Here is a 22,075-nt window from a genome sequence, read left to right as displayed (position 1 = left end):
AATGTAGCATAAACTGGGCAAATCACTTGTATGAGCTGAGGAAGTTGAATCCTGCCTCAGATGGCAGGAATCCTCCACCTGCAGATTGATGTATGTGTCAAGAGGTCTCCTGGTCCACTACTTTCTACAGCCAATATTAGCAATCTGTCTGCACAAGGAAAAAAAAATCTATAATGTAGCTATAGTCCTGTAAGTCAAATATTTCATGCAGGTAGCCAGTATTACTTAAAATTAAATATCTAATCAGAGAGATTTAATGCTGGTTTTATGGTTGAGTGCTACTATGAACTCAGTGAAAAATGTTAGTAAAAACATGCAAAAAAAGGGTGGGGGGGAGACCTACACATTTTATTTGAGACATGGGACTAGATTCTGCAAGCTCTGAATACAGATTTTTATCTGTACAAGATATGACCATACCAAATCTAAATTCTCCATTCAATTTCCCTGGTGACAGCATTTTTCACCTCATTTGAATATCTCTTACCTAGATACAGGATGCTATGAAGAACCAAATGTGTTAGGAGCGTATCAAACTCCTTCCTCTGGTTGAACTGGGGTGAGAGGATGTGAGGAAAATCTAGGCCAAGAGACACACGAGGGAAAGGGGGAGCTCACTGCCCTTTTTTCAGTCCTTCAGGGAAGAAACCGATTTGTAGGTTCTTCATCTACAAGTACCATGATAGGACATGTCAATGACTAACCTAGGTGGCATATGTGCCTCTACAGACAGACTATCTACATCAGCAACTAGCGCGAATCAGTAAGAGCAACTATATAGATCAAAATACTTGAGGACATGACACCTTTAGCAGACACATTCAGGTGTCCGCCCCCCCCCCCCTTTGAACTAGCTCCAGTCTGGTTCCACAGACAGAATACCAATTTGCGTTGGAGCACATCTTCCCAAATTCAGTTCATCCAACAGGAACCCAGTTTGTGAGCACCAGGATGTGAAACATGGTAAAGGCAGGGAGAACTGGGTGAGAAGCATTGAAAGTGCTTGCCTGATATGAACTAAAACAATTTCCAAATGAAAATTACCTTAAATTTTGATAGAGAAAGTTACTGTAGAGGAGGCTCACACCTCTAGCTGGTCATCATTTAAAATAGGTCCATTTCATTTTCATAAAAATGAAAATTTGCATTCATTTTGGGTTAAATTAGGCTGCTACTGGGAATCCAAGAGCACCTGGCTTCTCAAGGGGTGACAACATGACAGCACACACATCTCTTGTCAACAAGAGAAGGGAATGCACACCAAGTCAAGCTTCCTATCGTAGACAGCTGAACTCGCCCTCCTCCTTTTCTAGCTTCATCTCTGACTGAGCCAGCAAGATTTTTTGAAATTTTTTTGCTGTCGCAATGAAGGTGACATCTCATCTTGCAGATGTTGTTAATCTTATAGTTCTTTAGCCACGGGAATTTGATAATCAGAAGTTTATCCAAGAATAACTTTCATAAACTTTAGTTCTGTATAGTGCCAACACCCCGATAGAGAACCTTTGAATCTCCAGGGCTGGATTGGAGTATCTTATTATCTCAAAATCCAGTTTTGGTTCTCTTGCCTTGAAAAGTACTTACATATACAATTCACTACATTAAAGAGGCATTAGTAAGGAGGGGCTGCAGAACCAGGGCCTTCAGATAGCACTAAGAAAAACAGCAAGGAGAACTGCAGTGAATTCTGTCTTACAGCATCTTATCAAGGAAGCTGTAATCGCTGCTGGCGGGACTATCTGTACAGTATTCAAGGTTATGAGTGAATCCTGTCCCCTGAGGGCACTTTTAACATGTTAATATTTCCAGTGCAAAGCACACTGAGAAGATTTTAAGACAAAAAAAGGCTAACCAGCCAACAAAGGTGATCTTATCCATCCCAAGGTATGAAACAGCATCTTAATTCTGACTATACTAGATTTCCTAATGAAGGGATGGATTTTGAGCAATGTTGGATTAATACAAAAATGCGTATGGTATGGTAATGTGTTCTGGTATCTTGATTTTATTTGTCCATTTCTACTGTGTTCCTTGAGCATCAGTTATGAGCCCTTTCCTGGCTTGAGACATTTTATATTAGACCTGAGATATTACACAAAGCATATTACTTTGCTTAAGTCCATCTCTAGTTCCAATTTTTTTCTGTAAATGGAAAAAAATTGGCAAAAAGAGTCTTGCAAGTCATGTAACAGTTTTTGATTTTGTTTTTATTTGTGGCACTAACAGACATCAATATTTTACAATATATAATATACAGACATATTAAATGCAGATGGCTAAATTTTCTCTTGCTTTCAACATTACATAGCTGTATGTTTTTAAATTTCAGCTCCAAAAAAAGAACCTACCTCCACTCTGGTCTGTGATTATAAAAATGTAAATGTACAAACTTCCTCTTCTTCAGTTTCATTATGATATAGGAAATGTGAAAAAGCATTTTGATCTGTCCTTTTTAAGTTAATCATTTAAATTTAACAAAATATTTTTAAAATATGTACAACGACAACTACCAAAGTAGTTAACCATTTGAAAAAGAAGCTGCTATAAATCCTTGTGAGACAACACACAACAGCCAAATGAATTGGAAACAAAGGGCCTGCTTGTGCGTGACCTGACCAAGTGACAAAGTCCTGGTTGCAGATGTAAACCACCTCCACTTCCTTTTGCAGTGCAGGAATGAGTTTGAAATCTTGGACCACCACACAGTCCTCTACTTATAACCTTCACAGTTGCAAACAGAGATCCCTTAAGGTGTCTCAATATTTTTCAAGTGTCATGAATGTTACCAGGGTTCAGTATATCATATTCTAAACGTCATACCCCATAAGTAACTTTTCAATAGACACACTGTCTCACATTCATTATTGATTGCTTGCTTTCTCAGAGCTGCACCAGAGATATAAAGTTCACCTAATTATAAAAAAAATGACTTCAGCATATGGCAATTCAGGTCTTTCAGAATACACCATAACTTTTCTCTTGTGATTAACTTGTATAGATCTTTATTCTGTTTTTTTCCTCTTATTGCTTATAGCTCTTTTCCAAATGAAATAAGAAGCGAGTAAATAGTTTGAAACAGTTACGTACTTTTAACAACTTGAAATGAATATTACTTTTCAGATAGCTAGCAAAAGTCTTTTAATTTTGCCCATAAACACAATTAAATATTAACAGAGGACTGCACAGTGTTTATACTCTTATTAACCTGCCAACAAGAACAGTTTATTGGCAACCTTAAATATTCAGAGGCAAAACACAATTCCTTGGCACAGAAGATTTACAGCAGAGCAACATATTTTTCCCTTAGAACCATATGCAGGAACACAGAAAATTAACTACAACTTATTTTGGCTTGTAGACAAGAGAATAAACAAAACTTCTTGATGTTTTTTTGTCACTTCAGACCTTGAATGATGATTATGGGTGCATATGGGGTTAGATTTTCCAATTACCTGTTCTTTATACACAGTTCAAATGAGCAGAGGGACCTATAACAAAGAAAAGCACATGATCATTCAAGATATTTTTAAACCTTCAATTGCTGACATTTTTAACCAAACATTCTCCTGTGGGGCTGTTTGCAAGCTTTGTCTCTTCATCAGTTCTTTGAAACTTAAAGCTTATCTTTTTTTCCAGCTATATTGTTCTAGTGAAAGGTATTATCCTTCCCTAAAAATCCCACCCCTCATACACCCTTAGATCATTACGGCTGCAGTAACATTATTACTAGAATGTAGGCAATGTGTTTTTCTGTGAACTTCCTTCATTTTGTGGACTGAACACAAACCCTGGCTGTGAGTATGTAATACCTGACAGTCAAAATCTGTTCAATATTGGTTAGCTGTCACTCGTCATAAAAAAAAAAAAAAAAAATCAATTGATGGGTACTTTGCTTCCTGATTGAATGAAAAAAACTCCCATAGCTTCTGATGCAGGAAAATACTTAAACTTATGTTCCTTCCTAGTCTTCAGTTCATCTAAGCATATGCTTAACTGTAAATACATATGCTAGGGTGCTCTTCTCACTGAGCTTTGATTCTATCAGAGAGATACACAATACGGGCATCACAAAAGCTAAACAGGATCAATGTGTTTGATCAAGTTTGAACTTTTGGATTTTGGCCTTTGTATCCATGGCAGAAGCTTTATTCTTAGAGGAAAAAATAGGTCACTGTACAAGTTATTAGCAAGGTGAAGAGTTCAAATTAAATTTTATCTTTCAATTCAAATGGAGTAACAGCATGCAAATGACTGCCTTTCACTGTGCATGGGAACCAAAATAACTTTCTGGGCTCATTTGACTACCTGTATATCCAGCTTGGACAACCTTTTAGCAGGGCCTCCTTCCCCTACTTCCAGCATACCAGTGCCAACTCCTACTGTGGCTCTGCGTCTGTAATTTCTATTATTGCAGCTACAAACATTAATGATAAGAAACAGTATTTCTTCATTCACAATTAAACATCCCTGATTATATTAGAAGAGAGGTCTACTGCTTGACATAAAGGTACAGAACTTGGCCACGGTCCCTAGAAGACACTGAACATGCTGTAATTCAGATTGATGCATCACTTGTTAGCAACCAACTTCAAATTATCCTAGCAAATACCAGAGATTCATTGTAATGGGTGCAGCAGTTACCTTAACTGGCTCCTTTAATTGCCAACAGAATGATATACTTCATGTATCAAGAGTTCATGTGACTAAATGCTAAATACTGTAATGAACGTTTGTGGATCCTGTGATGGAGCCAAATTAATTTTAAAAATCATAGTAAGTAAACATAAAAAGGCTGCTTAGATGTGTCCAGCTCTAATCTTAACTGGAAAACATGTGAAATCTGTAGACTCTCTCTTGCACGTACCATTAAAAAGTGGTCTACAGAAATTATTTTTCCATGAGCAAAAGTCTGGTTTTTAGATAAGCAACCTGCCTTCCCCACCTTGTGCAGGCACATTCCCTTGCAGTATTTCTACAAAATCCCTGGGTACAACTCTACCCAAGATGAGTAGATGGCATATAAGCAAAGGCAACTTTTATAGCTTCTCTTTGTTGGGTAAGATTTTCAATCCTGCATGGGCTTGTGCTGCAACTATACCTACAGCTAGACATCTAATGGGTTATTTGCATGTGTAGTTATGGCTGTTTTCCACAGATAATGATGGTAAATCCCAAGGCAAGTTACACAGACACAAAAACACATGCAATGATATACACAGAATTTCAGAAATCTAGCTGGATTCTTTCGCGTTTTCAGAGATAGAAACAAGAAGTTTAAAAACTAAAAGAAATGAGTATATGAAATTGTGACAAAAGTAGCTTGATACAATTTAAATAAAACATTACATCACTTTTAACATGAGAAGCTCAAATGATACAACTCTATGACTTGAGTTTTGCTCACTAAAACCAGCCTAAAAGCTGGTCTTGGATCAGCTCTTTATTTCCTAGATCAAGTGATTACCCTCTGTACAGAAGGCAGATGGGTTGGCTGGGAAGCAGACACCTCGTGAGTGAGATGTGCTCATTTCTGAAGCCAGTTAACCACCAAAGGCATTAGGGCAGCCATCCTGGTGGCTTCATTTGATGACGTCTCTCTGACTTGCTGTTATACTTTGGACGTGTTAAGTATGTGCCAGGTTCCTCATCAGATCATTTTGAGAATGAAAAAGGGCTATTTCCTGTGTACTGTAAGGTCTTTTCTAGCTCAGTAAGGCCATCACTTTGCAGTAACAGCCTGTGCCTCCATTCCCTTTGGGTAGGATCTGTAACCAAACCACCTTCTGGCAGGTCTCTGAACTGCACTTCAGTGGGGATGAACCATGTTACTGAGCAGGCCCAACTGGGCTTGGCACCCACAAGAATTTTCCTTCGGGAGTCCGTGGACAGCAACAGTGTGCAATAAAACAGAAGCCGTTTCTTCAAAACAAAGTGTGATTTATTTGCCAAAACAGGCACAGCACTCCAAGAAATGGATTAAAGAACAGCCAGGAGTCCTATGCACATACTCTCTTACCTATACTTGGCATTTCCCTCAAATATGTACTTTTGCTCTGGTTTGTTTTGGGTGACCCAATTACAGCCTTTCTGGGGCAGACCCGGACTCTCAGCAAGGTTGGGTCAGCCTGCAGCAACTTCTCTCCTCCCTTCCTGCACAGTGGATCTTTTAACCTTAAAGTTCATGACTTTAGCAAACAGCTGTGTAATCAGGGGTGGAGTGGAGGAGTTGCCTTTTCACAGATACTAATAGAGCCCAAATGTTTGTTGGGATGCTCCTCATCTAGGCAATTGGTTGCTTTTCATGTTTGGTTCCCCTGACAGTCCCATTTGATCTACTTCCATTGCAAATAACCCCTCATAAATAAGCACAGAGTCATACATAACTTAGCAATGCAGATCTTTCCCAGTTCTTCACAATATTAGCTAACTAAATTACTTCACCATCAGAAGCCCTTGTTCCAGAAAACTTCCAGAAGACAATGGAGGAGAAAAACATGCAATTAAAGGACTTAACTATCTAGTCTGTTATCTAGTTGTTGCAACCAAAATCTAACAGGCATCCTAGTCAAAAAATGGCTTACACCTCCACATCAGAACATCACGGATCTTTGACAGAGGAAGCACAAAAAAGAAAAACGTTTCCTTTGGTCCTGGCACAAAACCACATGCCAGACACTGTCTACCAAAAACTCAATACTCCTTGCAGACATGTTCTGCAGCTGTAAAGGAGGAAAACCCTAATATGCAGATATCATATATTCTTCTCTACCAAGTCAACTTCTGCTGTCACAAGGTGTCCAACTGCAGAAAAGATCAGAAATTGGCTCTCGTTTAACACAGTAAGCTAGGAGAAATATTAATACACGCTGGATAGAAACTCTGAGAAATCTGACAACATTTTTACTTTTATCAATGATCAAGGGCATGGGATCTCAGATGTCAGAATGATATGATGCCTTTGGCATATACAAGACTTAGCTTGCATATCCAATATAATGAAGGACAGCACAATAACATGAAAAACTTGCTCTGTCTTTGGACAAAATGCCTCTCTCTCTTATTTTCATAAAAGATATTCAAGAAAAGATGCACTCTTTTGTCATTTCAGTGTCAGATCTACTGAAAATTACTCTGTTCTGAAAATGGAAGAAGACAGGCACAGTATTTAGCAGAATATATCAGTATATCAAGCTCACTTTTGTAGACTGCAATGACTATCCAACTGTTTCAAAATGAATCCCCAGGGATGCGATAAAGACTTGTTTTAATGAGTAGAGTTGTAGGTCCCCCCCGAGACTTCTGCAACAGTCATGCTGTTGAAAGAGCAAGGTTCACACTATCTGGAATTTGAAAAGGCCTAGAAAACAAAGAATTGCATGGGCTATTCTTGCATGTACAAATCCACTTTTTTTTCTGTAAACTGGTGAAGTTGAGAAAGAAAACCTGATCTGCAGTGTTATTTCTTCATAAGTTGTAGCCTTCTATTGGTATGCATAATACAGATGTAATTTTTTTCACATGCACAACAACTGCACATCCTGATTTCTGTTTCCATGCTGATGGAAATTTCTCTGAAAAATTGATTTGTTTGTGCAATTGGTAATGATGCTGTGGAATTTCTGGTTTACCAGAAACAAGACTGTTTAGCTAAATTTTTTTATTTTGAAATTGGTAATATATTTAAAATTGTTTTAAAGAGGACAAGCAAGCAAGGTTAAAGCCTATTTACACATTTATGGTTGGCATCAGCTAAATCATGTGTTGGGAAAACTCTGTTTGTGTACATTCCCTGAAGTCTGTGGATCAAAGTCCATTCTTAGATACTGCAGTGTAATATTTGGATGACGCCACGGAGGTAAACTGGTTGGTTCTCTTTATCCCGAAATGAGGCGTAACTCAAGGTTAGGAAGAACAGAATCTTGATCAAAAAGATAAATGAACTTACTCCAAAAATCAACACGGACAACTGAGCAAGAATGGTATTTAGCCATTTAGGAGCTGGCTTACCCATAGTTGACCACAAAAGAGAAACACAAAACATCCAATTGATAAAGTTCAGGTAGACATTAAAAGGATCTCACAGTTTTACTGACAGCTCTCAGCATGTGCCACCTAAGCTTAAGTGTTGGGAATCAAGGTCTACAACACACTACCGAAATTAGGAGAGAGTATTTATGCCTAAATTTGCTTCAGGTTTGTGGAAGTAGGAAAAGGAAATGGCTAGGAGAACCAGGGGTCTCATATCTGATCTCTCCTTGTCTAAAGGACATCCAGTATCATCTCAGATTCACAAGAAGGGCAAAGGGCATGAAAAAGTTTTCTGAAATGATATTCATGCTCTTAATGTTCTCTTTTAAAAGAAATAGGTACTGGTATATTCATATGGTTGCATATATGCACAGGCATGTTTTAGCCTACTAAAAAAAGGAGAAGCACCCTTTCAAAAATGTGTTTTAATAGCTGTCCAAAGGCTTGAAATACGCCCCTTTGAATCTTTGATTCAGCTAGAGAAAACACAGTATGCATACCTTCTCATGGTGACAGAAAAGAAAAGAAATGTGTGGTTAAGATAGCTTACAAACAGCTCCCAGAACAGCACAGCAAGCTCAGGCTATTTCATCCAAAAGGCTGAAAATATAAAAGTATGTTTACCTTTTTTAACTTTGCTGCTCCAGCACGAGAGCGAATGGCCTCCATTAGAGCTTGCCTTGCCTCAGCAGGGTCAGCTGCAGCAGGTGCAGAGGATTTCCGAGCTGCTGCTGACAGCAGAGCAGGAGGCGGCGGTGGCTGTTCCGGGGGCGGTGGGATACAAAGCCGCTCTTCCCGAGGGTCTTCTGCTTTTTGTAAGGACAGTTCTGCGTTCCTAAAACTCTGCAGCTCTTCAGAGGCCACTGAGGAGATCTGTTCATGATGCAGTTGAAAGGAGGTGATTAATATCAAAGTCATATCAAAATATGACTAAACCGTATTTGTTTGACATTTGATGCACTTTAATTTCAGTACCCCGATTTCACTTTGCTTGAATGATATAAAGCACGTAGAGCTTTTGTTTGCTCATAGGGTTGAACATCTGTTACTACTCACTCACATCACTCAGCCAGGCTGATTACCAGCATCAAGGATTTGGTATTGACTCTGTCTCAGAAACTCAATCTCTATTTACTGTGAGCTCCAGCATCCTGTAACTTTTCTTGGCATGTAAGGTAACAAACGGAGAGCTGGACTTGGTATTCATTTGGAAACAATCACAAAGATTTTTGGAATCAGGAAGATACATTAAGGCTGCTGTAGCCACCCAGAAATCTTGTTACTTTTAGTAGTCTGGGCTACACAGAAATAATCTCAGATGAGAGTGAGGCTCTTCTAGAGCTGTGCTTTTGGGACCTGGCTTCACTGAAAAAAACTGTTATTAAATCTAAACTTTCCAGCCATACTAAAAAGAAACAGGACCAGAAAGAATGACGTGAAAGCATATAGCACAAAAACAACTGGTTGCTCTTACAAGAGGGTTTCTGTGGAATTTCTGAACCTAGAATTCCTGCATGAAAATTATGTGGAAATTTATTTTTGTTTAAATGAATGCAGGGGGAAGAGGCAATTGTTCAGACTAAGCCAGGTTTTCCTTCAACTGCCTCAACAAATCTTTTTGTTGTTAACAATATTACTAGTAATAATCATGATAAAGTCTTAGTAATTAAAATGATTTGGAAAGTATTAGGAAATTTAGTATCATGTGGCAAACGGGAGGTTTATAAATGCAGTATCATTCCTTTTTCAGAGAAACTGAGAGAATACCTCTCTACTGAAAAATGAAAGGATTCATTCTCCCATCAAGCAACCCAAATTCAGAGAGCTCCTACATTCTGTTCCTTCACTGTATATACAAATATATGGGAATGAAGTCATACCAGATAAGACATAAATATCTGAAATTACACTGAAGGGACGGCCCTTCCATCATAGCACATCTATATCCAGCCCTGTACACACATAAATATGGTGTGTACATGCTTTAACTAGCACAGGTGACATGGTGTGAAAAAGAAAGGCACGGTTTCTAAGCAACTTCCTTTAAAATGATGCTAAAAGCTTCTCTGCTGGAGAAAAGTATTCCAAAAAGTCTCTGTGATAAAATAACACCATTCTCAGAGCCTCTTTCACACAGATTTACATTTATGCCAAATGAATGCAAAATGCAATTACGTACGTGTGAAGATGGCTGTGGCACATCCTTGATCAAGGGGTTGCTGATCCTCTACTGCCTCTAGTAGCGTATTCCGCTCTCAGAGAAAGCTGTACCCTAACTGCAGCAGGGGCAGCGAGATACTCAGAACTGCTTTGAGGGAAGGAGTAATGCCCTAATACAGAAAAGGGACACTTTCAATCTCGTGTCAGCTCTCTGGATGTGTTAATGGCCTGAATCATTACATGAGGGAAATGGGGGACTCCTTGCCAAATACACATCCTTGGCTTGATTAGTGAACTGAGGGAAAGCTAAGGCTAGAACAATGCAGGCTTTGGTTATTAGGAATAGGAGACGCTTTAATGGGTAGGTCAATCCTTCAGACAGAAGGAATCACCCTGCTGCAGTGGAAGAGAGTTTGAAATTTTCCATCAACGTTCATTACTTGCATACAATTTGCATGCACCTAACTCATGGAGCACATATGAAGAAGTCATAATATGTTTTTAGGTAACTGGGATCAGATATATACAGTAGGTAATGCAAATAACCTAACTGCATACTCTTAAAGTGCAAAAACCAGCACCTAAATATGTGAAACTGATGATCATCTGGTGCCTTCCATGTACATTCTCTTAAATTCATTTGGATTCCTACATGATTCTTTCTCAGCTACAAGCAAACAATTTCAAAGAGAGTAACTTCTGTAGCAGAGGACAGAACCTGACCCACTATATTATCTGCATAAGTCAGATCTGGTCTTATATCATAATATTTTCCCCTAAGCTTTTCTCTTTGCAGGACAACTTCAGTTTGCATCATTTCCAGGTTCATCCAAAATCTTCAGCAGGAACAGACTGCACTTAGAAGGTCACTGATCATCTTTATTTCTTACCTTTTTCAGCTTTGAGGTGCCACTGTGGCCTCTGATTGCTGCCAACAGAGCTGAGCGCTCATTCTCTGGCTCAGCATACAAGGGTTTCTTGGGACTTCCATTTAATGCACTGTCTGAAATCTAGAATATAAAAACAATAAACTTATTAGATATTTAATTAGAGACAGTTTGGAAACACTATTGAAAGCATTTTTAGTGCTTGTACCAGAATGCAAGCTATGGAGACTAATCAGTCTGTCTTCTTTCAGCCCTGCTTTTACAACCCTTATTCAATCTGATTGGTAAGGATATATGTAGATTCCAGTTAGTAACATTGTATGTACAGATGCAGTCTCACATTCCCCGAGCATTAGAGACAAATTAATACCACCAAATTAATACAAAATGTAGTTTTCTTTCCTTTACAGATATTTGCAAGTTTTCTCCACACAGTGTGTTCCTGTTTTTACATAACATAGAGAAATGCAGGTTAGGCTCTTTGGATAACCTCAATTACCTCTCTTTTAAGATGTATCTGTGCACCCTCTGCCTCTCCTAGCTAGCGCAGCAGCAATAGCGTTGCGTAACATACACGACATGCAGCATAACCAGTGGCTTGGTCTGCATTTTGCCATTATAAATTTTTCAAATGACATGTGTACTCCAGCTCACCAGCAGCTGGACTGATTATAAAACAGCTGGTGTCTGAATACAGGCTTCTGTAGGCTGCACAGGCTGAACGAAGCCTCCACTTTACCTTTCTGAGTTTCTCCTTCCCCCCTCCTGTTTGGATGGCTTCCATCAGGGCACTGTGCAGGGACGTATCTTTCAGGACTGGTTTCTGGACAACTGGTTTGAACTTCTTCTTTGGTCCAAAGATGTTGGTCTGAACGTTAACATCCAGCTCACTGATAGCACTAGTAACCAAACTGTCGTGTTTGTCCTCCCGTTCTGACTCCGTGTGATTGTTTGTGGTCGCACCATTTAACTCAGGTGATGCTTTAAAACAACTAGCTTGTACGCTGTTAGCGGGAGGCCATTTACTGGCTTGCAAGGATGAGCTGGAAAAGGGTGGGACGACCTGGAGATCAGGTGACTTGAGAGATGGGGCTGAATTAGTATGGTTCAAAGTCTCACATTTCTGGTCAAACAAAAGATGCATCTTTTTCTCTACTATATTTTGTTTGCTGTTTAAACTGTGATCATATTCTGTAGTGTTGTTATCCTTTGAAGAGGATTTGGTAAGTGGGACACTGGCATTCTTTTTATAGAAACTAGGAGGAGTTGTTTGATTTGGTGCCCTGATGTTAACTATTTTGTTTTCCACTCCAGAATTATCACCAGGTGTAAACCTGTGGGATGCTTTTAGACTGGATGTAAAAATATTTGAAAGTGGTTCTCTTGTTTCTGCTGAATCTGTTTCCACAGGGCTGTATTTGGCCACAATAATACATCTTTGGGGGAAAAGTTCTCCTTCAGTTTTAACCTCTCCTGCCTCATGTTTATTTTTTTCTTTCTCATGATATTCTGTGGAGTCAGACTTAAAGGTAGGTAGGTTGATGTGTTTTGCAATGGCAGAGGCAACGTATTGACTTGAAGTTCTCCTATGCGGCTTTAGAAATGGAAGCTCCACCTTGTCCTTATTAATGGTTGGGGCCACTAATGGTTTTACTTGAGACTGCGTGATTGGAAGAGGTGGTTTGGCCTTTTCATTTTCAAACTGTCTTTCAGCTACCTGGGAAGTAACAGTTTGTGGTGCTACAGGTTTTGGAGCTACAAGGCAGAGAGGTTTGTGTTCATGTTTTATAGTAAAAGATTTAGAGTTTGTGGTGACCGCTGACTTTTTAAGAAGATGCTCAGCGGAGTCATCACTTTGCTTTTCCATAGAACTTGACCTCCAGAATGCCTTTACTTTCCCAATAGGAATTTCCTCACTTTCACCAGTAGTGAAAGTAGTAGTATCTGACATGTTCTTAGCGCCACCAGCACTTGGGCTTATAAGATTGCCTAGTTCATCTATTTTAATGGCACCAGTGGAGAGGGAAACTCCTCTATCAAAATGCTTTATTTCAGGTTTGGGAGGAACAACTTTAAAGGTCGTCAAACCCATTTTAAGTTCATAATTTGTTCCTGAATTCTGGGTGCGATGACACCATGTGGGTGTTGAAGGAATTTCTTCTACTTTCTCTTCATTTTTCTTTGCCAGTGGCTGCTTGATTTCTAATTCTGATTTACTTTTTTTCAGACGTCTTTCCCTGTTACTATACTCCTTAAATGGATTTTTTTTCTCTTTTGCTGTACTGATTTCAGTTGCAGCCTTGGAGTGAGATGGAATCAGCCTAGATTTATATTCCTCAGACTTCAGACTATGTTTAGGAGGGAGTTCCAGTCTTAAGTTCTTTTCACTTCTTTTTTCGAAGGAAGATGTGAGAGATTCAAACATGTCTCTCCTCTGTTCCACAGGCAAGTGATCAAATTCATTTTCAGAAAGTTGCTGATGCATTAAATCCTTGGATATACATACAGATCCACCACCTGTATGTCCCTTATCAAAGGAACCTGCATTGTTATTTTTATTTGTAAAGTTCCCTGTATTAACAGAGTCAGCTGAAATATTTTCCGAACCCCTTGTCTCTTGATTTCCAGCAGACCAAGGGATGTTAACTTCTGCATCATCATCTATGATTGTTACTGGAACAAAAACGGTAACATCTTGGGCAGCCTCAACTTTTCTTGTATGCGGGCTCAACGCCTCAGTAATATACTCGGACTCAGAGTTGCTTATAACATCCACTGCTGCAAAATACATACATAAAAGTACATGCAGGTAATATTTAGGCAGTATCACTTTAAATTACACAAACAACTAATACAAACTAATCCAAATCAGCTATTTGAGTTCCAGTGAAACTAAAAGGAATATATATACACACACACACACATATATGTATATGTTTATATATATATATATATATATATATATACACATACACACACGCCTGTACTACAAAAAAAGAAAGATCTGGGTCCCTTTGCTGTCTGGTTGCTGATTAGGATCAGGCAAATATTCCTGCAGTCCTCCTGCTTCAGTCAGTGGGAAACATACAAATGCAGTTGAAAGCAGAATTTAATCTATTGTTCATACCTTATCTTTGACTAACTACTCCCAGTGATAAACATTTCACCACATGACTCCAAAGGAGAAACATTTCTGAGAAACAGCAAGTAACTCCAAATTATGTTTCCCAGACCTGGTCAGTAATAACAACCCAGCTGAAGGATTTCCTTGAGCAAGCAAACAAAGAAACAGTACTTGTATTTTTTCCTCCATTCTTCTCACCCTTTGTTATCAATGACCCCAGAAGCTTCATTGTGCAAGATGCTTAACTTGTCTCTCAAATTTGCTGGTATAAATCGAGGGTTATGACATAAAAGTTAAAGGAATTGCAGTGTTAGAGTACTCAGTGAATTAAATTAAAGCAAGTCCACTGCAAAAGTACTAAAATAAAGATGTTTAAAAAAAGTATTCAACATCAGTCGGTGACAAAGCATTAATAGCGAAGTACTGTCATTAACAATAGGCAAAAGAGAAGAACGATATTGCTTTGTGATGACATTTTATCTCTTTCCACTGTTTCTGATCAGTATTTTCAATTTTTAACTTTAAAGTACAAGGCTGCTAATGCACAGGAACACTGGGTACAAAAATCCCCCCTCTTCTCCACTTCATTATGACAAAATAAAAACAGAAGCATTATTCATAACTGAAGTCAATGAAATTGTACCAAATTTGGCCCATAAACTGTGCCGATAAACTGCTCTTCATTTCATTCTGGTAGCAGACATTGAAATATGACGACAGTCTGATACGGTAGCCCCAAAATACCCAGTACTAGTGTATAAAGGGTGGCTTGCTGCAGAGGCAATGTGAAAGCAGTCTCTTTGGGGGGAACCACCTTCTGCTTCCGAGCTGCGAGTTGCTCCCAGTAACCTTAGTGAGAAATGTGCAGATGTCTCAGACACAATTTGCCTCGGTATCTCCCAGCTATGCCCAGCTCCTTTGTCCTTTGGAGGTAACCCACTTCCCTACCTTCCAAATCTTCATCCAGGTCAGCCAGCGTTTGCTGGAGCTGAGCAGCAATGAACATATCCTTACTGTTGAGCTTAGCGGAAGTACTTTCTTCATCTCTACTGCTAATTGAAAGAGCAAAAAAAGAAGTTAAGTCTCTGCTTTTGCTGTGCGGCGCTGTTCTGAAATACACTCTCATTTTGGCACCTTTGGTCCCACTGGGGTAGGGAAATTCCTCTCCCAAAGTAGGAAAATGTGCAGCCCTAGAGGCACACGCCACACTGACACAGCTGTATCCAAGGAGGGATCTCTGTGGTGCTGAGCACACTCAGTGCGCTGGTGATCAAAAGATTAGGATTAATAAACCCTGCCACAAAGAAATGGCCTGGCCTCACCGTGCAGTATGCATTTCAGCCAGGCTGCTGCAAAGCACTGTGTGCCAAGGCAAAGAGTTGCATATCCAGCTAATTTTAAAGCAGACCACTACCCATCCTGCATGTACCCTGCCAATAAATCTGTACCTTCATTAAATAAAAACTGCATGGCAATGAAAAACAAAAGCAGTTAAGTACTGTTACACCATCACTCTTCTTCTGGGGGAGAGGGAAGGGAGGAGCAAAGAGAAACTAATCCCTTGAAAGTCGTTTCTAATGAAATGTATCAAGGGGCCTGATTTTACCAGGAAATAGCTCTATGGTTTTCAATGAAGTTGTACAACGATCTAAAACAAGCCTGAAATCAGAATGAGTGCCAAGTGTTTTCTTGGCTTATTAAAAGAAAAAACTAATGAAACTAAGAAAAAACTAACAAACAAGAACTAAAATTAAAAAAATACACAAGACAACCTGTTTTACAACAGACCTTCTGTTTCTTAGGAAGAAAGATCTCAACCAGTGGAATTTTTCTACTGAAATCAAAAAGCCAGGATTTCATGTCAGGAGACAAACTTTTTCCAGTTACTTGTTCCTCACCTGCAGTCAAAACATTTTCATCTGTGACTCTGCATCTAAGTTTCGCCCTTGTGATTAGGCTATTGACAATATAATTTTCCATTCTAACCACACCTAAACTAACTCTGATCAGGCAAAGCAGCTTTGCACTTTTCAAGATCAAGCCCTCCATCTCATAGATGAAGTAAGAGATGACTCTTTTTTTGGTAGTATACTGAATACTATCTGCAAAATGTTATTTTGCTGCTGCCTTTTGAGATAGCCATCTGAATCAAAATTCAGGGATGTTTCCTGGCATTGACTTAAATAATCTCTAGCATTGTAGTTTCCCTTTTTTGCTATTTTATTGTTATATTTTTTCTCTTGCTCATAGTAGAAACACCTGAAATCACATGTTGAACCATCTTTTTTGTTTTTTTAATTGCATTGCATTCACTTCTCCTTTCTGTATGCCTTTTATACTTAAATGAACAAATGCACTCCTAGAGCCTGCTTCTTCTTCTACTCTCAGCTAACTCCCTTGAACTTATAAAGGTGAGTTCATGTATGCTGGGTCAATAAAAACAGTAAACCACACCTGCAAGGAAATCTTCCAAAACTGGGAAGGCACAAATCAGCCGAAGTCTTCAAAAGAGGCAACAGGGACTTTAATCCTACTGTACCCTAAAGTATACACACACACACACCACCCAGTGAGATCACTCATCTGAACAAACTGACAAGAAGATTTAAGCTTACTGCAGCATCGGGACTGTTGCAGAAGTTTGGCAAACAAAACTCTCAACTTGAAGGTGGCAGAAAAGAACCAACCCAACTTTATATTGGTTTTGCAGTGCAAAGTTTTATAAAATTATTAAAAAAAGACTTGTTTTCCTACAAGTGCATTTTAAAACAACTTACTCCCAAACTCAAAGAAAGTGTTTTCGAGAGGAAAATCATTCCAACTGCACAACAGCTAAACATGTCTATCCAGTGTGGAAGGCAAATACTGCATTCTGCTTTGCAAAGATGGTCTTGGGGGATAGTTGCCCGTAGCCGGAAGCAAAGTACGGATGTGCACTGAAACTCATTCTCTAAGCTGTTGTGCAGAAGGTGCTTTAGGCTATGGTGCTTGAATGACACTTAAGAAAACCTTGGAAGAAAAATGTGTAAGCCTATACCTATCAGAGAATGAGACTGAAGTTCATGAAGGCCCTGCCAGCTCACCATCTTTTTGGTACCTCATTGTATGTTTTTGTCTATTGCACCAGTGCTCTACAATACAGCCAAACTCTGTATTACTAGGCTTGTCAAGGTTGGGCATTCTCCAGGAAGTAATGAAACCTACAGCTTGAGAATTTTATAGGGTATTTATCTAGGAGCAGGGATTCCTGGGTCCAAACATGTAGTATGGGTTCATTGCACTGACCAGCTCTTTCCTCCCTTAAATCAATGGAAACCTTTTAATGATTCCTTATAGCAAAATTATCTTCTCCTTGATGGGTACAACAGTCAGCAGAGGTTTTTTTCATTACCCTCTGTGCAGCTGTGCAGTGACTATACATAATTTGCTTCTCAACCTCTGCTTCAATCTCCTTATCTAGACAATTGGGATAATGATATCGAAATCATAGAAGTTTTCTGAGGAAAAGAGAACAACGCGGTGAAAATGAAAGGATTCTTAATTTTCTCTTACACAGGGAGCTTCAGAAAAAAACAGACCTTTTCTTGTGCATTTCCAAATCCCTAAAAGAGCTATTGCTCAATTCATCTCCAAACTCACCTAAAAAGCGAGCCAGCATGTATACATCAGCCATAGAGCTCTTCTTGAAATCCTTAGCATCAAGAATTTAAAATATACAGAGTGATAGTGTTTTGTGAGGTGAAGGTCTGGTAGTTTCCAGTAGCTCACATGGTATATAAATACACCTAAAAAGACTTTTTCACACAACAGTATTTGGAAAAGGAAAACAAAAGGGCCTCTAATTTCTTTTTCAAAGGCTTCTTCCCTTCTGACCCTATACACTTTTCTTTTGTTGACAGCTCTGTTTTGGCCAGAATCCAAGAAAAATACAAGACTTATTCCGATACCACGTTTTACATTCTGGATAAACACTATCAGTGGCATTTTCTCACACATACTTTTTTTGACTCGGGGAAGAACTTGATAACCTTTAGGCTGCTTTTCTCGTAAAACGCAAGGCACTAAAAATAAAGCACTGGGGAGCATTTAGCACAAGCTCGAAATGGCCAACGTGCATGGCTCCTGAGAGCCTGCTCACTTATTACTTACGGAGATTAGCAGAGATTTGTGCATGAGCACAGAACTGAGCAGACTGACTACTAAACTACTGCCTTCAGTGCTCCATCGAGCTCAGGCTACAACACAATTGCTCCTCTGCAGTCGTTCACTCAGCTGGAGACAAAATGAAACTTAGAGCAGCATTTTGTCAAATTAAGGCCACGGGAGACAGCCGTTTATGAGAAAGTTTACATTCTAAGCAAGAGAGGAAAAATCTCTGATGAACCTACCTGGAAATCCGCATTAAAAATAAATCAAAAACAGTTAAAAAGCTATCAGAATAGTAATCAGAGAAGCTGCATTTTGTTATACTTCAAACAGTTCTGCAAATGATAAAATTGACCCAAGTCCTTTTGGAAGAAAGCACATTTTCCAAGAGTTCTGGAAAGCCTTGTGTGTAGTACCAGAGGTAGAGAGCCTTATAATCCCAGCATAACTGAGAAAGCACAGTGCAGAGCTATGTAAACTGCAGTGAAGGGACTGAGGAAGAGATTCAGTTGCCTAAACTCAGGCACTCAGGGCCATCTGAAATACTGTGGGGTATTCAAGACACCTGTATGGGGCTGGTAGACGTACTACAGAACGTAGACCCTGGGGAGACCCAGGTCCTCCCAGAGTGGCTGCAGGCAAGATGAAATGGCAGGAGACATCTCTCAAGTTAACTGAGCCCTACTCTAGAGTCTCATGTTCACTATATCAAAAGACTTGAGAAGAGGGTTGCTGTAAATTTGTTCTTAGCTATGAAGGGCAGACAGAGCCGTTGTGCCCAGCATGGAAGTCTGATACTGTGGTTAGCATGGATTGGGCTTTGGAGCACTTTCAGAGCTCCTTTCCCAGCTCTGACAGTGCTTGCAGTCTGGTACTGGGGAATCCACCTGTATGTACCCAAACTCCTCCTTTGCAAAACAGATCCACATTATTCTCCTCTTGCCTAAGTGCTGGATAGAGAAATGCTTCTCACTGGTGTGTATCATGGTGGATGTTAGAAAAAGAGACTGATGCTGAATGTATTTAAATTGAAGAAAGTATATCTGAAAGTTCATCCTTCTTGAATATGGCTTTCTATTCAGCCAGGTCACAAAGATGACACTGAGTAATCTCAAAGAGTTCACAGATTTGTTTTTTTGATTGATGTAGCAAAGTACTCTTCAAAAGTGGAGGTAACTGCTTTTCACAATAGTCAATAATTTACAAAGCCTTAGGGACCACTTTTCCAACCTTTCCTTTTTTTAGGCTAGACGACTTTTTCCTTTTTCTTTCCTTTTCTTTCTCCTCTCCTCCTCTCTTCTCTTTTCTGTCTTCTCTGCTCTGTTTTGTTCTCTTTTCTGTTTTTTTTCTGTTCTCTCTTTTGTTTCTTCTCTGTTTTCTATAATGGCTGCAGATCAGCAGCTAGTGTAAGTGGCAGACTTTCTGATACCCTGAGCTATGACTTGACCAATGAGATCCTCTTCTTCTGCTGCCTCCTGTGAACTTAAGGATAAAGTTTTAATGTGCTAGCTTCATATGACCAAAGCCCATTAAAATGCCATAATGTAGACTGTTAATGTACTGGAAAGAACATCCCACTTAGGACTGGTTAGATAACAAAGTCTTGTCTTTGAAGTAAGATTTCTGCAAGTGGCAAGCAAGCAGGGAAAGGAAAAAGTCAAGAGTCATATTCTGTTTGAAAGCCACATAACCTTCCTTTTTATGTCCTTGACTGAGTGACAAAAGAAAAAGCTGCACATTTTTGAGAGCAAGGTACAGATATCATTGCCATACCAAGTTTTTTAGCTTATGTTCTGTTTTGAGTTCTGTTGGATAGAATCATACTTACAATGGTCTTTAGATTGCATTTATATCTGAGCTGAATAAAAATCATCACAGACTGAATTAATCTGTTTTCCAGTCCTAGAATATATAGGTCCAGTACTGCCTTCAGATATAATACCACCTGATTAAAATACAAACTTGCAGACATAGATGAGGAGGAAAATGAAACAGTATTTCAGCAGCAGCTAAGTTTATGGTTCTTTTATATATCTTCTTTGTGGTTACTGGTCAAAAACCTAAACAGAAAGCAAATGAAAATGGTTTTGCATATTTATAGCATTGCTTTGTGTTTTTGAGAGCCTTAATGCTAGAAATCTCTAAGCTTGTTACTTAGCAGGGTGATCTAAGCTTTCAGAGCCCCCAGACATATGTCAGTCTCAGGGTCCTCTCATCGACTCTGTAAGCTACAGCTTACAATTTCTATCAGCCAGAAAAATGCCCCCACTCTTCCACCTCCACACATGGGGCTCTTGCAGCAACTTCACAACGGAAAAGGCAACAGACAGGATTGCCCACAAGGCCAGCAATAACCAATAAACTGGACTAACATGGATCAGCTTGTAATTCAGCAATATCACCTCTGAGAAATAACACTGCATGTTAAAAACCAGCACAGTGTGCTTAAATAATATCTCTTGGTTTACACAGAAAAATATGAGAAAGAGCAAGGACGAGAATCTTTCTCTCCTGGAACCCAACACTACACCTTTAGCAACTGAATCTGCTCCCTAATACGTAAAATATTCTATAGTTCCAAAGTATAAGGCATTTTTCCCATGGATGAATTTAACAGGAAGGCTAATCTGGATTCTTGCTCTAATGTCTGTGAATATCTTTTACTTAACCATATCATCATCAGTATCTTCCCTACACGAACATCTGCCAGCAAAAAAGTGCATGAAAATGTCCAGATTGTAAAGAGTTTTCTGGGACAAAGGGAAAGGGAAAGCCAGAGATAAGGAAGGAAATTAGCAAAACTGTATAAGAAACAGAGGCTTGCAAATCTGTTAGACATCTGGGTCCTAATTAAGTAATTTTTCATCCCTGAAGTTCTTCTCCCTGTTACTTTAACCCTTTCTCTTCCATCCTTCCCCTTAAAAGTACATTCCTATTTTCAATAAAGTAAAACACATGTCTACCCAGCTAAAATAAAACCTGTCCTATGTAGAAACAACAGAATAAATCTTTCCCATCTTTTCCAAAGATTGCTGTGACAGGTAATTATATAGAACGGGTTTGTGCATATACACGCACATATACATTATATATAATACATTGCTATTTTTCTCTAGAGTTTTTGTCTTTCCTTCCTGTCTGCCTTTCTCCATGCAGTATTATATTTTTCTTCCTGTGACCAGTTTCATCATTAAATTCCTCCAACTACCAACTTCTCTTTCCCTCCTGTCTTTCCTAAGTGAAATACAAAACCCTGTAACTTTTGAATTTGAATGGACTCAAAATTAAGTAGAAAAAAATTCATCTACCTCTATCCTTTCAACAGATTTTGTTTTAAACTCAGTCATCAAAAAACTAGAAGTTTTATAACAAACAGCAAATATTTCTCAGGTTGCTAACAAGAAAGATCCTTTTCTTTCTCCTCACAATAGCTTTGGCTACCAGAATCAGAGCCAAATGTAACAAATTCTGTCAAGAAAAAGAGAGAATATGAGATTCTCCCTACCTATATCAAGAACATTAAGTGACTGAAGTAAGGACCCCCCCCATGCCCTCAATTAACTTTACCTGAAAAAATATTCCTCATTCCTGTCTACCAGAACAGTAAATTATGGGAGTAAATCAAGACCTCAGAAAGGTATTTATCTTTTTTCCCAGTCAAGTCACAATCTATAATGCGGTATTTATTTACCTTTATAACAAGCATATTCCTTTTACATTTAAAAATACT

General features: G+C 39.0%; 1 protein-coding gene across 2 annotated transcripts in view; it reads right to left on the bottom strand.

Annotated features, from left to right (window-relative positions):
* Positions 1 to 2,190: 2,190 nt before the first annotated feature.
* The window catches only part of COBL (cordon-bleu WH2 repeat protein), a 160,749-nt gene continuing 140,864 nt past the window's right edge, over positions 2,191 to 22,075 (bottom strand). For both annotated transcript variants that reach the window (XM_013952796.2, XM_013952797.2), the window contains 5 exons: positions 15,148 to 15,251; positions 11,815 to 13,853; positions 11,079 to 11,198; positions 8,653 to 8,901; positions 2,191 to 3,488 (listed from right to left, as the gene is read on the bottom strand). In XM_013952796.2, coding sequence (XP_013808250.2) covers positions 3,471 to 3,488; positions 8,653 to 8,901; positions 11,079 to 11,198; positions 11,815 to 13,853; positions 15,148 to 15,251 — 2,530 coding nt within the window. In that variant the 3' untranslated portion in view covers positions 2,191 to 3,470. The remainder of the gene's footprint in view (positions 3,489 to 8,652; positions 8,902 to 11,078; positions 11,199 to 11,814; positions 13,854 to 15,147; positions 15,252 to 22,075) is intronic.

This window comes from Apteryx mantelli, chromosome 2 (assembly GCF_036417845.1).
Source record: "Apteryx mantelli isolate bAptMan1 chromosome 2, bAptMan1.hap1, whole genome shotgun sequence".
Lineage (NCBI taxonomy): Eukaryota > Metazoa > Chordata > Aves > Apterygiformes > Apterygidae > Apteryx > Apteryx mantelli.
The sequence above is the reverse complement of the archived record's forward strand: the minus strand, read 5'-3'. Positions and strand labels throughout refer to the sequence as shown.